Below are 14,884 nucleotides of genomic sequence, written 5' to 3'. Positions count from 1 at the left end.
ACATGCGGGTATTAAATAATAAAGAAGCTTCTGCTAAGATGTTGTTATTCCCCCACATTTTGGGCTGACTTGGCATTTTCTCTTTCTTCCCCGCGGATTTAACCCTGCCAAGGCTTCTAGAATGTCGATATGCCTGCCCTCTCTGTCACCGATGCGGCTGAGACAATAGCGAATAATGTTCTTTTTTCGCGGGCAGCAACAAATGGCACTGGTGATGCGCTGCAGGTTATCTGCGCATGGCCTGTTTCTGGACAGTATGGAACCGGTACCCGAGTTTTGTAAGTTCAATGGCGAGTTAATTGATACAAAACTGACAGTTACTAAGATACTATGTCCTCATCGCTGCGTGCCTTGTCGCGAGGAGGGAGGAATGGCTGGTAAACCCTTGTTTGGCCGCTGCCTTAGTGCTGCCAGCTGTGGCCGCTATTCACGGCATAGTTTTGACGGCGATGCACAATCCTGGTGAGCAATGAGCCCAAAATGATAATTTTGCGTAGCTAATAATTCGGCAAGATGCGGTCGATATGGATATTTTTGGGGCCTTTCAGCTTTGCGCGATTGGTATTTTGGCAGCACCAGTAACGGTTATGCTGTCAAAGACATACTTTAACGATCCTGGTAGAAACACTATTTTTCTGTGGACATTTCTGTTATTGATCGGTAAGTTGAATCTCGGCAAAAGCGTCCCTATTGTCTAACCGGAGATTAGGTCTTTTGAGTATGGCAATCGAGTTTTATCGTATCGAGACCCATTCCTGTTTAATTAACGCATCGGGCAGTCCAGTATCACCAAACGCGTCCAAGTTTCACTACATTGAAGGAAACAACTGCAACCTGACGTGTTCAACGCAAGACGGTCCATCATCTCCGATGAGGGGAGGCTCCGCAAACAATATCTATGTTTTACCAGCACCACATACCCTCACATTCGGTACGGCGACTTTGCTTGCTGCAGCATGTTGTGTGCATGCTGTTCTATGTCTCGTTTCTATGTGGGATAGAGTGCTTGAAATCAATTGGCGCCGACGATTTGGAAACCCGACCAACGACGCGGCAAGTGAAGATGATGAGAGCGCCAATAAAGGCGTTATGAAGAAGGTTAATGATACCATTGGCTTCTTTCTTCGTATCCTAGCGATTCCCGTTTTTGGTGGCGCTGGCCTGGCTATTCTTATCGTGGGCGAGATTAACTTTTTCAGCCCTCAAGTCAATTACCAGACAGAGCCAATGGCCAATATCGGTAAGCACATTCCACTAGTTTTTTGGATAGTTACTAATAAGAATACTTTCAAGGCCAATGGGCACCTATCACAGGTACTGCGATGGCCATGATCGGATCGCTGTATCTCCTTCTAGCAAGACATGCAGATCAAGCAGGCGAACCATACCCATCGCACCATTGCAATTGTTCTCATTGCCATTTTAACGATGAAATAGGCCAAGTCTCTCACCAAGAGAGTATTTCATCACTGAACAGCCACCATATCACATTGACTGTCACAAACACTGATACGCGTACAAACAACCAATTATCACCGCACCTCAATCCAACTCAGCCCCGCACCTCAATATCATCATCTCGACTTCGAGACCCCTCAGTCTTCGAAGAGCACAGTCAAACCCCCCGCAACCCCTACCGACAAAAGATAGAGAATGCATTTTTCAGATTCGGCGAGATGATCGGTACACCAGCGCATGATTTTATCACCGAGCCTAAAGTCAAAAGACCAGACCGTGTTGATTTCCCGATGATACCAGGGGAGCAATTTCGAGATTTAGGTGTATCAGCGGTTGAGATTGAGAGAGACCAACACCAAGACGATGAGCTGAGTCCTGTAAGGTCGAGGCCTGGGAGTTTTATAGGCAGCGATACTTCTGTGCAGGGTGTTGGGAGATCTACGTCAATGCCTATATCACCGCCGCCACTTGCTGTGACGAGGCCGAGGTCGAGCACAGGTCCTAGACCAAGACCTGCTTCTTTGTATCACTAGCAATATGGGAACTGATTGGTTTTGTTTCTTGTTGAAAGATATTATTATGAGTATAGAATATTATGTTAAAACTTATGCTTTCATATCAGGATCTTGATCTTTTGTTGAGGACACTTCACCAGCTGTGACTGTAATTTCATGGCTGTGCTCGAGTCCAGATAGCACAATCCACGTTGGTACGATACACAAGATAGTGATTCCGAAGTTGAGGCCGATGCTGACAAAATGGTTGGCGTTGCCTTCTGATTGCATACTATTTTTTGTTAGATTCTGTTCCAGGAAAGATATTAAGATGCACTTACGCCCAGGCAACGGTCTGACCGAGAGCCTCAAATCCTCGGAGAATACCACAGTGATAAGACAAAGAGGAGATGTCAGTGGTGTATTGTCCAACAAGCCAGTACAAGAACTGCTGGAAAGCTTGACCTCCAAATTGCCAGAAGAAGATGAGGGTATAAGCCTTGCCGAAACCGCCCTTGAACCAATCAAAGACAGGTGGCTCCTGAGCATCATAGAATTGCTTCTGAAGAATGGAAGCCCAGATCCATGTGCCGATGAGAATAAAGATGATGGAAGCGAACGCAATTCTAGCGCGAGTCTTGATGAAAATGGACTGACGGTCCAACAAGGCAGCGATCAGGAATGAACTGATAATTCCGGAGAAGTTGGTAAAGAACGAGGAAAAGGCGCGAGCTCGAACGGTGAAGTATGTCGTCAACCAAGTGCTCATGAAACCGTTGTAAAAGTAACTGATGAAGAAAGCAGGGATCAACAACAGCATGCGCTTGGTGACGAGAAGTGACAGGACAGCCTTGAACTCGGCCAACCAAGAGGGTTGCTTATGAACGACGACGAGGGTGCGATCTTTTCGCTGGACCTTCTCCGCAGGGCTCAGAAGTAAAGCGATTGGTAGACCGAGACACATGATGACGATGAATACGATATAAGTCGCTGAGCTGACGGATCCTTTCGATGAGGTTTGCGCGTTGAGGCCGAGATTGATGGCGCCTCCGACAATTGGGCCCGCTGCCTTGGCAGTTTGCCAAATGGCTATCCCTCATTAGTTTATGTGAAATGATTCCAAGTCCAATTTCATAACTTACCAAGATAAAAGGCCCGGTCCTTGGGACTGGGATATCCAATAATAATGGCTGCCTCAGCTGCCCAGAAGAAACCCGCTGAAATACCACAAAGCGCACTTCCAAACAGCAAAAACCACGTCTTTGGTGCCACATTATTCGTGTAAAGCCCAGCGCCGTAAATCGGATATCCAATGGCTCCAAGCGCAAGACCATAACGTAGACCAATTCTGTTGTTAATTGCACCAGCTGCTATACAAACAGCCGCGAATAATCCGTAAACAAGCGCATTAGCGGCTGATACGGCGTATGGTTCAGCTGCACCTCCGGCGCCGAGACCACCGAGGGCATCCCACATTCCGGGTGCTGTGAAAGATACACCGCATGCTATGGCGATTTGAAAGGGGATCGAACGGAAGAATGATGGTTTTGTGGGGGGGGCGGTTGGATGGTTGATGACGGAGCCATCGTGTGAGGACGCCATTTTGAGAAGCAGTCAACGGCCAAGAAGTGAGAAGAGACTTGAATCTCACAGAATAGGCGGTTCATCAATTCTATTATATGTCTCTAACAATATTGCGTGCGATTGCGTGCTCGATTAACTCGTCCCTCTCCCTGGCTCGATCACCAGTGAAACCGTACTAAAGGGGGCTATTGATGGGGATTATGAGGACTAGTTTCCGTGAGGACCCATCGGCAATCTTGTACCTGCAGTAAAGAGAGCTTTCCACGTTTTTAATGTATGAAGATCAGCCCTGTAGTGCTTCTACCGATGGCAGGCTATGCAGCTGCACTACCCCAGGTTTCATGACATAGAGACCCTTTCTTTGAGAATACGAATTGGAGAGCTTTTGAACTTTACTTGTTGACGATTCAGATCGAAATCTCTGTATGGCCGAGTACCGCCGAGCCGGGAGAGTTCTCATTCAGAATTACATAAAAGTAATTGGATAATTGGGTCCCATCGCCGTTGAAGTGGATTTTGGAGGTAACGGTCCAGTTTTTGCGCCGAGTGGCACTCAATAGGCCAGTTATTAATACACTTTGAACGTTATCAACGAGGTAAGTTTTATTGAAGGTTACAGTCAGAAACACCGTTACATATGCATGTACGATATACAGAGTACTTTAGTTCATCTGATAACAAAAACTCCATCAAAAACGTTATTCTCTGTGGTTCCTCAAATGATGCTGCAGACCTGTTTTAGCGGCCCGCGGCGCCACTCCCGGCTGCCGGGCCGTTTCGTCATCATTAAAAAACAAAAAAACAAAAACTCACCTCGCCTATCTTATCAGGAGTTTCACTTTTGGCACTATGCTGTATCTACCCTAAGCTGGGTTAAAGATCGTAGAAACTTGGCATTATATGTGCCTCAATCCTGCAACACCTCAAGACAAGTTTTCATCGGATACTCGGTGCCGATCATGCATTGGCACTTGCACATGAGCCTCGGCAACGGTTGGACCCCCTCTTTGGAGATGGAAATGCCAAGTTTACCATGAAGAGACACGTCAAGATAAAAGATCGCTATTGCCAGACGCTTCTCTTGTTTGTACTGGGAAATATTCTGTATAGACGATTTTTCTCAGGTATAATGACCGTCGATAATACTCAACCGGAGGGGGAGAACCCGATCGGTGATATTCAGGTTGAGTTTCTTGGCACCCAAAAGTCCAGCAACACAGCGAGTCGTCGCGACCTTGGCTTTACAGGTCAACTTGGAGGGAAATGGTATGCTGTTTACGGCGATGTGCTATGGTGCGATTCAGGTGTGACCGATCCTGAAGACGATAATGAGGGATTTCATGGCATGGTAAGAAATGCCGTTTCTGCTCTGACAGATGATCCACTTGTTGTTGAGGACCTGCATCTCAATGATGATGAGCCGGTTCCCCATCAGAAGCAGTTCATGCCATTTAACGAGGACTGGGGCGAGACGAATACGTTTGGCTTCGGAGGGACGGGAATCGTGGAGGTTGATCCTGATACTGCTACTGGTGCTCTATATTATCTCGTTGTCAGTTGCATCAGTCCCTACACAGGATTTTGTTGACCTGGAATTCTTTAGAATGACGACGAGCATTACAAGGGCGCTGGAGTAGCCAAAGTTGAGCTCATTGACGACATCCCACATATCACCGATCGCTACGGCGAGAATGGTATCTGGTGGAATGGTGATGAGGTCCCCAAGTACGGCGATGTAGCAACATATCGGGACGTCCACAGCGAATACATCTACATCCTCGGAAACCCACCGAACTCAATCACGGACTTCCCTGATAAACTGTACATTTACATGGCTCGCGTACCCGCAAAAGATGCCTTCGACCTTGATAAGTATGAGTATTGGTGGGGTAGACAAGAAGGATGGAAGAGCAAAGTTCTTACCACGTTCAACTGCGAAACGGCTGTTATGTGGGGTGTTGGACAAGGACAGATTGTGTATAACAATCACTTCCAGACGTACTTTTACGTTCACCTTGATCTTTGTACGTACGCTTTCCAATGGTGTTATATCCATTACTGACAGAGTTGGAACAGCCGGTACCGTCTTCTTGAAGACAGCGCCAAATCCTGAGGGTCCCTGGACGGAAGGTAAAGAAATTTACAAGGATGAGCCCATTGATGGGGGACTGGTGTATGCCGGAATAGCATACCCGCATCTGGATGAGTCTGGCGAGACATTGACGATTGGCTTCACCAACAACAACTGGATTCGGGTTATCAGAGTTACATTCACATAGAAGTCATGATATCAACGGAAATTATTAGTATTGTACAATCTGTTTTGTTTTGCCGCAATGCTGTCGCATTACAACTCATCATCCTTCTCTTGCTTGTTCTCACAAACGCCGTCAAAGTCCCCGTATTTCTCCATGCCCGCACTAACAATCTTCTTAAACTCCTTGAATGGACAACTTGCCCCTGGACCATTTTGACATAAAGGCAAGGGTCGAGGTGCCGTGTTTGCAATAAATCTGATGTACTCCTCCTTCTCAGATGTGCCATCTTTAGCAACTGGTCTCTCGCATGTCATCTTCTCCATGCCAACATGGCCTAAGAATGGAATGAGATCAGACATTTTCCAAGCTCGAACGTGGTTGACGTGTGTAGTGGGGAATTCATCGTATCCTTGGCTGGAAGAGGAGTTGAAGATTCCTAGAGCTGTAGCGACGAATGGAGGGACTTCGCGATGGGTGAAGAAGAAAAATAGGCGCTGCTCCTTAGGCCATCCCGATGATTCATCATCAATCAATTCTGAGTTCTCATCGATTTTGCTGAATAGCTTAGACTGTGAATGCAACCACGGAAAACCGAGGTAGTTCGACAGGGGATTGAAAGGCCCGACCATGTGAGCATATTTCATATCCCAAGCATATTCATACGAAAGCCACTCGGCATCAGAAAACAATCCACAAATGGGAGATTTCTTTCCTCGAATTGCAGATTCGTAGCCGCAAATTGATTGGAGCGCAAAAACATCGAAAGGGTCGAGTTCGTAGTCGTCAGGCGTATACGGACGTAAGCGTTTCGCGACGCCACTTGCATAGTTCTTGACAAACTTCTGCTGCTGTTCCGTACCAGGAGATTTAGAGAACTTGGAGCACGCCTTGTGAGGGAGAAGAGCGCGCGTGCCGTTGTTCAATTCCTTCTTGTCAAAGCGCTTAATTTCGATATTTCCATTTTCGGGGAACGCTTGGAGAAATGCCTCGGCTGTGTCGTAGGTTCTGTCTTTTGTATCGGCGATGACGCGCTTTACCGATGACGCTAGGTTTCGATAGCGCTTCGCAAGGTGGTGACCGACTTTCTTCGCGTCGACCTTGCCTGAGGGAGTGACATCTTCGAGATGGTTCTCTTCGATTGGTGAGTACCATTTGTTCAGAAATTCAAGTGGTCCAGAGAAGTCGCCGCGATGCTTCTCGAGCTTGTACAGGAACGGCTTGATGTAGTCCTCATACTCGGCGTCATTGGCGTAAATCGCAGCGTGTCGGATGAGATACGACGCAGCTGTGACTGTACATCCTTCAGGTGCAGCGTGCGACAATCCAAATCCTACGGCATCGAAATATGGCGATATTCCCGGGAGGTGGAGAAGAGGATCGAATTGATAGCCTTGAGTATGATCAAAGCTGTCAATTGGCTGCTGAATGACCGACGCGACAACAATTGCAGGTAAGGCTGCAGCCGCAAAGGCACGCAGACTGTGATGCATCGTTGAAATCAATAATGCAGAAATGATTAAGTAGGGAACAGATTCACGAGGTTGCAGTCTTAGGCTGTTTTATTCCAGGAACATGGTTGGGACGATCGATGACGTACAGGGAATTTGGTGGAACCTAAATGCTAAGCTTCGAAGCTAAGATAAGAAATCAGGGCCAGTGACATTGCTGAGATTAGCCTGAACGGACGCTAAATTCCGGCTTCCACGTCATTCCAAGACATCCAACCTCAATCAATACAAAAGCAAATAAATATTAAAGGGGGCATCAATTGCCATTGTCAATCATTTTGGGCAATTGCTCAACAAACAATGTCTTTCGGATTGCGTGGACCATAAAACCTGGGATGCGCCAATTTCCATAATGGCCTACGCCAGACTTGCCGATCTGCATTCCTCCCATTGCTGCGAACGTTAGCACTATTTGTCATGATAGGTCAGGAATCTCATACCAGTGGTCGAGGCTTTGTATGGAATCATAGGCTTTCCAAGTATTATCTGCACTAAATTCTTGGCCATATGACCAGCCTGCGTATTCACGAACCAGAACTGCGGTGCTTCGACATTAGACACGTCGCCAATTGCGAAAACATCCTCTCGACCTTCGATGGCAAGATATTGGTTGACCTTGACATAGCCTTGCGCGTCAAGAAGATCGGGCGGGATGAAGGATGAGTTGGGAACTACACCAAAGGTTGGAATGACGAGGTCTGTGACTACCGTCTTCCCGTCGGAGAAATTGACTTTCTGCTTGCCGTTGGGAAGAGTAATGGACTCCTTAACTTTTGTGTTAAGTCTGATATTGACGCCGAGCTTCTCGAGTTGACCATGTGCGGACTTGGAGACGCTGTCGGGGCGATTATCGAGGACAATTGGCCCAGCATTGATCTATACACGGCGTCAGCTTGATCGGGGCTTGAGTGGATGACTTTCTTACCAGGCTAATTTCCTTCTTGTTGCCATAGTAGTCCGCTAACTCGCCTGCAACCTCTACACCAGTGGGTCCTGCACCAGCAACAATAATGGACTGAGCTTCTCCAACACGCTTCTGATACGCATGAACATACTCTCTCGTTGCGTCCGTTGATCCCCTGGACTTAAATGGCGACTCGGCTTTAGTCGAAGATCCAGTACCAATGAGGAGATAATCATAGCTAATGAAAGTCTCCTGCCCTGCTTTATAAACCTTGACCTGTTTATTACTGATATCAATGCCAGTAGCCGTAGCAACGATCAACTCAAACTTGTCACCGTATTTTGCGAACCCAGGTGCAATAGCTTGGAAGAGCTTATCATCGGGGATAGTTCCTGGGATGATGGCGCGGGGCATGGCAAGATTCCAGAAGAAGTGAGAATCACGAGAGATCATTGTCACCTTGTACGGCCCTGCACTTTTGTTCTGCATGCCCTGGAGGAACTTGTGAGCTGTCCGGACAGAGGCGAAAGAGCCGCCTATCGTGACGATATGTTTTGGCTTCTGAGACATGTTCTTTGGCTTCTGTGACGGTTCAAGAAAGATTCCGCAGGTGATAAAGTGAAAGGCGTTAGCCAAGAAATTGAGGAGGGCAGCAAGAAACATGGCAGATAGTATTCGCGGATCTATACTGAGTATGAGGACTGGCTCCTCGCCACATATTTAATATTAATCAATGTACGCATTCCTCCATGATGTGCTGACAGTGGCAGCCATGTCAGACTAATAAGCAATTACATATCAACAGTCTGTCCCATGTTGATGTGTTAGCTTATATATTCCCGCGCGGCTAATACTCCAGATGTCGTCAGATCTCAGATGGTTGCTACAGTTGGGGCTGACATCGCACCATCGTGCCGCGCGGTAATCAGTCAGCAACATTCCGCGAACCTTGAGTCTTTCATGGCCCCTTTGCTGTTGCTCCAATCTTAGATTCTTTGTCTCCTAAATATGCCAGTTCGCCTGCAGATCAACAATTCAATTCCACAGTTCCAACTAATCTAACACAAATTGAACCCAAGCATCACCATGAATCCCGTCAAGTTATTCGGTGTTGGACCAAAGCGGTGTGATATTCCGTTGGCCAATGTAGAGAAATTAAATAGAATGAATTATGTGCCTAGCTGATTTGCGTGTTTCATCATTTATCCGGTAATGCCGAAAGTTGGGATTGCATGTTCTCACAAGTAAGCAGTTTGGGATTGAACAGAACGGTGTAGGGTAACGTGTCTGCTAGCCTCGATTAGTATTTCTCGACCACACCCTTCGCCCAAACTGTGTATCTGACCTCACTAAAGTCCTACCCTTCTGTATAATTGCCAATGCCTTTTCAGCCTATTCCAGGCAGCATCATGTTATAATCCACATTCAGGACGACTTGGCTGGGGCTATGCTTACCTCACGTGATCACCTCGCCTAACACCTATATATCTTTCTTGGACGACATGCAACTATCGTCAGTGCTTCTTCCGTAACAAGCTTCCAACCATGGCTTCAGAAGAATCACCACCACCCAAGACGATGCTAGTCTTTAGCAACAAGTCACAAGAGGAGGCCGCTATTTTCGGCCTCCGTGGCAGTGACATCCAGAACCTCAGAGCTGAGCCGGTCCCTGGCCCGCCCGCTACGCCCGATGAGTGGGGGTTCACGAGCCCAACGGCAGATGGGGTCTGCAAATACTGTCAACTCATGCTTCATCCAGATCCGCCGCAGCTTATCCAGCATCAGCCCAATATCATGCACCTGATTAACTCAGGCGATAGGTGCTCGACTTGCAAATGGCTGGAAGTTAGCCTACAGCGCGGTGCTACCTCAGTGCTAGCTGAATTTCAGCGAGGCAACCCGGAGCTATGTGACGAGAACAACTTCTCAAGACCTGTTACCGTGGAGTTGACGAAGCATGAGAAGTATATCATGGCAGTTGGCTGGGTTGGAGACAGGCAACTTTACACGAATGGTGGAATACCTCTAACGATATCTTCGCCATCCCGTCTAGGTATGCCTCCAGCACCACTATAGAATCTGTGTCTAACGTATTAAATAGGGAGTCTTGCTAGTCGGCGATTCTGGATTCCTCACGACGAACTGGATGAATCAGAACCTTTTAAGCGACAAGATATACTGAAGATGTGGCTGAACGAATGCGAAAACCACGAACAGTGCATTAAATCTCTTCCTAATACCAAAGAAGCAAAACTTCCAACGCGTGTGCTGGACCTGAGTGAAAGCGTGGACATTCCATCGGATCCCAAAGACATCAAGATCAAATTACGAGAGACATGGGAGGGAGAAACTGGAACTTACACGGCTCTGAGCTACTGCTGGGGTGCCAACCCAGATCTCCATTTCAAAACGACAAGCGAGAATCTCGAGAAGCACAAAGAAGGAATCGACTTTTTCGATTTACCTCTGACACAGAGGGAGACTATCCTTGCTACGCTTTACCTAGGAATTCGGTATCTTTGGATCGACGGCTTATGCATCATTCAAGACTCTCGTGAAGACTGGGAAGCCGAGTCAGTCAAGATGGGGTCTGTTTATACGAATGCACATCTTACGCTCGCAGCTACTTCATCTGATACCCCAGAGATGGGTCTTCTTCTTCCTTTCCAAGGCGCCGAATGTGTCAAGATACACGGAGAGACTGTGAGTGTTCGAATGGAGACGCATATGGAGCTCGATAGGATGTCTGAGCCCTTGAACACTAGAGGCTGGACACTTCAAGAGGGCGTGTTGGCGTCGAGAATTGTCTGCTTTGGCAAGGAGCAGTGGCTCTGGAAATGTCCTAGTCGCTACGCCACGGAAGATGGACTGATCGATGTCCCGCGGGACTTTGATGGCGGTCTGATTCAGTGGGCTGATATTGTGCAGCAAGGCCCCGGAGAGGATGGAAAGAATTATTTGCGACATTGGTATCGGATGGTGACAAATTACTCAAGTCGTGATCTGACTTACCAAAGCGACAAATGGAATGCCATCGCTGGACTGACAGAAATGTTCAGAAACTTGACTGGTTATACCTACCTGGCAGGTCTTTGGGAAGAAGATCTCGCAAATGGACTTGTGTGGGAAGCTAAAATGCGTGGGGTGATCCGTGAGCCGGGAAGCATCCCATCATGGTCCTGGATGTCCGTGAAAGGCGGGATCAAGGGATATGTACACACGACCCCAATGACCTCTATGATCGAGCTTTTACAGAGTGATTTGCAATGGGAAGGAACCCCGCTCGCATCACCTCTGAAAGTTGCCCGCTTGACAGTCAAAGGAAAGATCATCCAGGCAACATTGGGAGCGCGCTCTGTTACACAGGACTCTCGGCATCACGTTCTTGCAGCCTCTGGGAGTGACGAAATCTTTGGCGAGGCGTTTCTGGATAGTAAAATTCCTGATGGGGCCGAAATGCCGACTGTCTCGTGCCTTTTTGTCATGGAAGTGCCCGAGAAGGAATATTTCACATTGCTTCTCACACCAGCATCAGACGGTGAAGAAGACGGCCACGATAAAGGTATGACAAGACTTGGTATTGGCGTTTTCTGGACTCGGTCTAGATTTTACAGTAATAGGACTGAAGGAGACATGATTTTGGACAAGGCTTCAGAGGCCACAGTAGTGCTGGTATAGAAGGGTGAAATTCCATGGCGGTATTACTTTGTTTCTGAATGAGAGTACGTACCGAATCAGGCTCCGAGTTTGGGAAACAATGAGTTGTTATAATTGCTGCCTGAAATGTGCATATGCCCCATAATCATGCGTTCTCGTCCTAGATTGGTCCACTCGCAACCCTGCCTGGCTGAAACTTTGGGACGGCTGAAGCCGCTTCTCTGAATATCCTTGACCAACGTGCATAAGCTGAAGAATCTGATGTCATAGTCTATCATAGCCCGAGTAGCGCGGAGAGATCAGACTTATTAACAATCTTTATATTTAATTAATTAGGAGAGATTTGCTAAACAAATAGTTCATAACAGTAGGCATGAACATTTGCTTCTTGGATTGACTGGTGAAAAAGAAATGCGACTCAGGCTGCCTGGTTCAAGTAGCCTGCATCCAGCGCATCGGTTACACAACATATGTGATGTTCGGAGGAAATGAGACATGTCGTATTTATGTGCAGTGAAGCTGGCGCTTGCTCATTAACCTCACCAATCACAGTAGCCAGCTTCCGACAGCTATCGCTTTAGTTTCGTCTTGCCATTTTGCGGTGACAAGAGGCTTGACTCGTGAATTACAAATACCCCGTGGGTAATACAAAATAAAGAAAGTCTAAGTCAGGCTAGAGGATACTCACTCAAGACACCATAACTTGAGCACTCCATCTCCAACTCATTGCCCAAAATGCGGTTACACGACTCACAGCTCGGAGACGCATACCAGGATAAGAAGAAGGACGAGGTTAGAACTCGCCTTGGGGATGAAAATTGGAAGGGGTGAGTACCACTTCACATGGAAATCTAACCAGCACTGAAAGGTTACAGGGCCACGGAGCGAGGGCCTTATTTGAAGTATGTTGAGAGCCTGGTAAGGAGATGGCCGCAGCTTGAGCTTCTACATGATTTCATGGAAGTTGGTACTGTACCTACGCGCTGGTGCATATTCCCTGGAGAGGAAAAGATGGAGAATGAGCCAAGACGCTATGCATATAGTACTGCCATAGACCGTAAGTAACAACGCATCTCAAGTCACTCCCACTGACCTTGCAATCGAAGATAGAAGAAAAGAACAAGAAGAAAGAGCCCAGAAGATGAATATCGCGTGCCTGAAATTCAAAGAAGATGGACAGGCAGAACAGCACCCAACCAATAACCTTCATAGGCCTCAAGATCTTAGAAGGACCATTGAAATGGCAAAAAAGCCTGAATCAGGAAGCATGTTCAGCTTATTTGTCGTCGAGGACCTTTCACGAGACGTAATCGAAACCCTTGGATCTGAGCTAGCTATTGATCCACGATTCTTCCGCGCTCATATTACCGACTATGTCTGGAACAACATCCGCGACCGATGGCGTGAGCCGTCAATACTCCAGGTTGATGCCAAAAGACAGACGTGGTTCCAGCTACGCTTGATCCGTTCTCGGTACTTTGAGAATCAAAACCAGCTGAAGGAAGCAAAAGATCAAGTCAATAAGTTCAATGTTGTGCGACGCCTTGACGCGGATAAGAACCAGATTTTCTGGGATAAGGACCCAGATCCAACTATATGGGAAAGGCTTGCAGGTAAATCTTCTCGGGATACGGATCGAGTGGATGCAAAGGTTGGACATATGCGCAGTCGTGCTACGTTCTGGTTAAACCCAGAAACAACTATCGGTAAGCATACTGATTTAGGTCAGGAATCCCAGGCTGACGATTCTCAAAAATAAGGTGTTCTTTTACTTGAACCAACTCCGGAAGCCGGGTATCCTCTTTGGCGGGGATATCCGAACTGGGACGAGCTTCCTGCTTTCGGTACCACCGATGTCCCTCCAGACGCAGTGCGTGACCTTCGAATCCCGCCATCTTTGAGATCCAAGGATGCTGGAAACCCAATGAGCTGGTTCGAAGACTACATTTTCTGGGCTAAGAAGAGTACCAACTTCGGGAAGCCCGAAGATGGTGCGAATCAACAACTTTCTATTCCCATCCAGTGCTTGTTGCACTTGGTATGTGGCGAGTGGCTGACGTTCGCTGACTATCTTAACGCCCGGCTCAACCAAATCGACTGGGGAATCGTGAACCCATCATTCTTCCCCGAGTCTGGAGGCACAGACCATCAGAAGCAGAGTCTTAGAAAGCTCCATTTCTGGCGGCGATGGGTACCCCAAGCACGGGATATGCTCCAAGCAACCATGAGCCAAGTCATGAACGACAAAGGCAAGGAGGTTGACAAGTCGTTTAAGCTGTACCATGATGATTTGGAGATTATCAAGAAGCGCCTGGAGGACTACGAAACACGGATCGACCGTCTCAGCACGGTTGTCAACTCGACTATCAGCCTGACTGATGCCGGCAACACATCCAAACTCACCATACTGGCATCGTTTTTCATCCCGCCGAGCTTAGTGGCTGCACTATTATCAATGAACATGGATCCGCTGATTGGGCTTGGGAACTCGCTCAAATGGTGGGCAGTGGCGTCTGTCGTGGCTGTGACGATTCTTTTCACCATAGGTTATCTCTTGAAGACCAAGAAGGCGGAAACCTTGAAAAAGAACTTGTCAATTACGAAACTGGGGTCTAAGTTGGAAGGACAGTGGAGGAACAGGTCACAGCCAAGTCTGGGTGCGAACGGTTCAGTTTGTTGAGAGACAGAATATATGATTATGCTTAAAAAGGCCCGGCCTTTACTTGGGTCATAGTGAGGGAAGGAAATGGAGGGACGTGGGACTGTATACGGCCATTTAGTCGGTGAGTTTGGAAGGAATGGGGCTTGACTGTCGTAAAACTAGCCACTCGAAATTGTTAAAGTAATTGAGGCCTGCCATGAAGGGAAGCTCGTATCATGCACGCCAAGCTGCCAGGATATATCACAACAGCTAACGTGCAGCGCTAGCGGTGATGTTTGCATATCAGGGAGTGAGCTACGTTGCGGATTGCAGTCCAATAAGATCCTCTAATGAGTGTCGTGGCAAATACTGACTTCCTT

General features: G+C 47.5%; 7 protein-coding genes across 7 annotated transcripts; 4 read left to right on the top strand and 3 right to left on the bottom strand.

The window, feature by feature from the left end:
- Positions 1 to 129: 129 nt before the first annotated feature.
- On the top strand, positions 130 to 1,991 carry FPRO_06698 (uncharacterized protein; the record flags this gene model as incomplete). Its single annotated transcript, XM_031228359.1, has 5 exons — positions 130 to 278; positions 326 to 462; positions 514 to 660; positions 710 to 1,240; positions 1,294 to 1,991. The coding sequence occupies 5 exons, from the start codon at positions 130 to 132 to the stop codon at positions 1,989 to 1,991; spliced, it is 1,662 nt and encodes a 553-aa protein (XP_031078704.1).
- A 72-nt stretch (positions 1,992 to 2,063) lies between these two features.
- FPRO_06699 (uncharacterized protein) lies at positions 2,064 to 3,554 on the bottom strand (the record flags this gene model as incomplete). Its single annotated transcript, XM_031228358.1, has 3 exons — positions 2,064 to 2,244; positions 2,294 to 3,041; positions 3,095 to 3,554. 3 exons carry the CDS (start codon positions 3,552 to 3,554, stop codon positions 2,064 to 2,066), a joined length of 1,389 nt encoding a protein of 462 aa, XP_031078703.1.
- A 1,111-nt stretch (positions 3,555 to 4,665) lies between these two features.
- FPRO_06700 (uncharacterized protein) lies at positions 4,666 to 5,815 on the top strand (the record flags this gene model as incomplete). Its single annotated transcript, XM_031228357.1, has 3 exons — positions 4,666 to 5,088; positions 5,140 to 5,560; positions 5,613 to 5,815. The coding sequence occupies 3 exons, from the start codon at positions 4,666 to 4,668 to the stop codon at positions 5,813 to 5,815; spliced, it is 1,047 nt and encodes a 348-aa protein (XP_031078702.1).
- A 68-nt stretch (positions 5,816 to 5,883) lies between these two features.
- FPRO_06701 (uncharacterized protein) lies at positions 5,884 to 7,284 on the bottom strand (the record flags this gene model as incomplete). The annotated part of the gene is made up of 1 exon (XM_031228356.1): positions 5,884 to 7,284. The coding sequence occupies one exon, from the start codon at positions 7,282 to 7,284 to the stop codon at positions 5,884 to 5,886; it is 1,401 nt and encodes a 466-aa protein (XP_031078701.1).
- Positions 7,285 to 7,558: 274 nt separating this feature from the next.
- Positions 7,559 to 8,869, bottom strand: FPRO_06702 (uncharacterized protein; the record flags this gene model as incomplete). The annotated part of the gene is made up of 3 exons (XM_031228355.1): positions 7,559 to 7,695; positions 7,743 to 8,178; positions 8,228 to 8,869. 3 exons carry the CDS (start codon positions 8,867 to 8,869, stop codon positions 7,559 to 7,561), a joined length of 1,215 nt encoding a protein of 404 aa, XP_031078700.1.
- Positions 8,870 to 9,751: 882 nt separating this feature from the next.
- FPRO_06703 (uncharacterized protein) lies at positions 9,752 to 11,884 on the top strand (the record flags this gene model as incomplete). Its single annotated transcript, XM_031228354.1, has 2 exons — positions 9,752 to 10,259; positions 10,308 to 11,884. The coding sequence occupies 2 exons, from the start codon at positions 9,752 to 9,754 to the stop codon at positions 11,882 to 11,884; spliced, it is 2,085 nt and encodes a 694-aa protein (XP_031078699.1).
- A 714-nt stretch (positions 11,885 to 12,598) lies between these two features.
- Positions 12,599 to 14,543, top strand: FPRO_06704 (uncharacterized protein; the record flags this gene model as incomplete). Its single annotated transcript, XM_031228353.1, has 4 exons — positions 12,599 to 12,690; positions 12,739 to 12,920; positions 12,970 to 13,569; positions 13,624 to 14,543. 4 exons carry the CDS (start codon positions 12,599 to 12,601, stop codon positions 14,541 to 14,543), a joined length of 1,794 nt encoding a protein of 597 aa, XP_031078698.1.
- Between the last annotated feature and the right edge of the window lie 341 nt (positions 14,544 to 14,884).

Source organism: Fusarium proliferatum (genome assembly GCF_900067095.1).
Source record: "Fusarium proliferatum ET1 genome assembly, contig: FPRO_scaffold003, whole genome shotgun sequence".
Taxonomy (NCBI): Eukaryota; Fungi; Ascomycota; class Sordariomycetes; order Hypocreales; family Nectriaceae; genus Fusarium; species Fusarium proliferatum.
The sequence above is the reverse complement of the archived record's forward strand: the minus strand, read 5'-3'. Positions and strand labels throughout refer to the sequence as shown.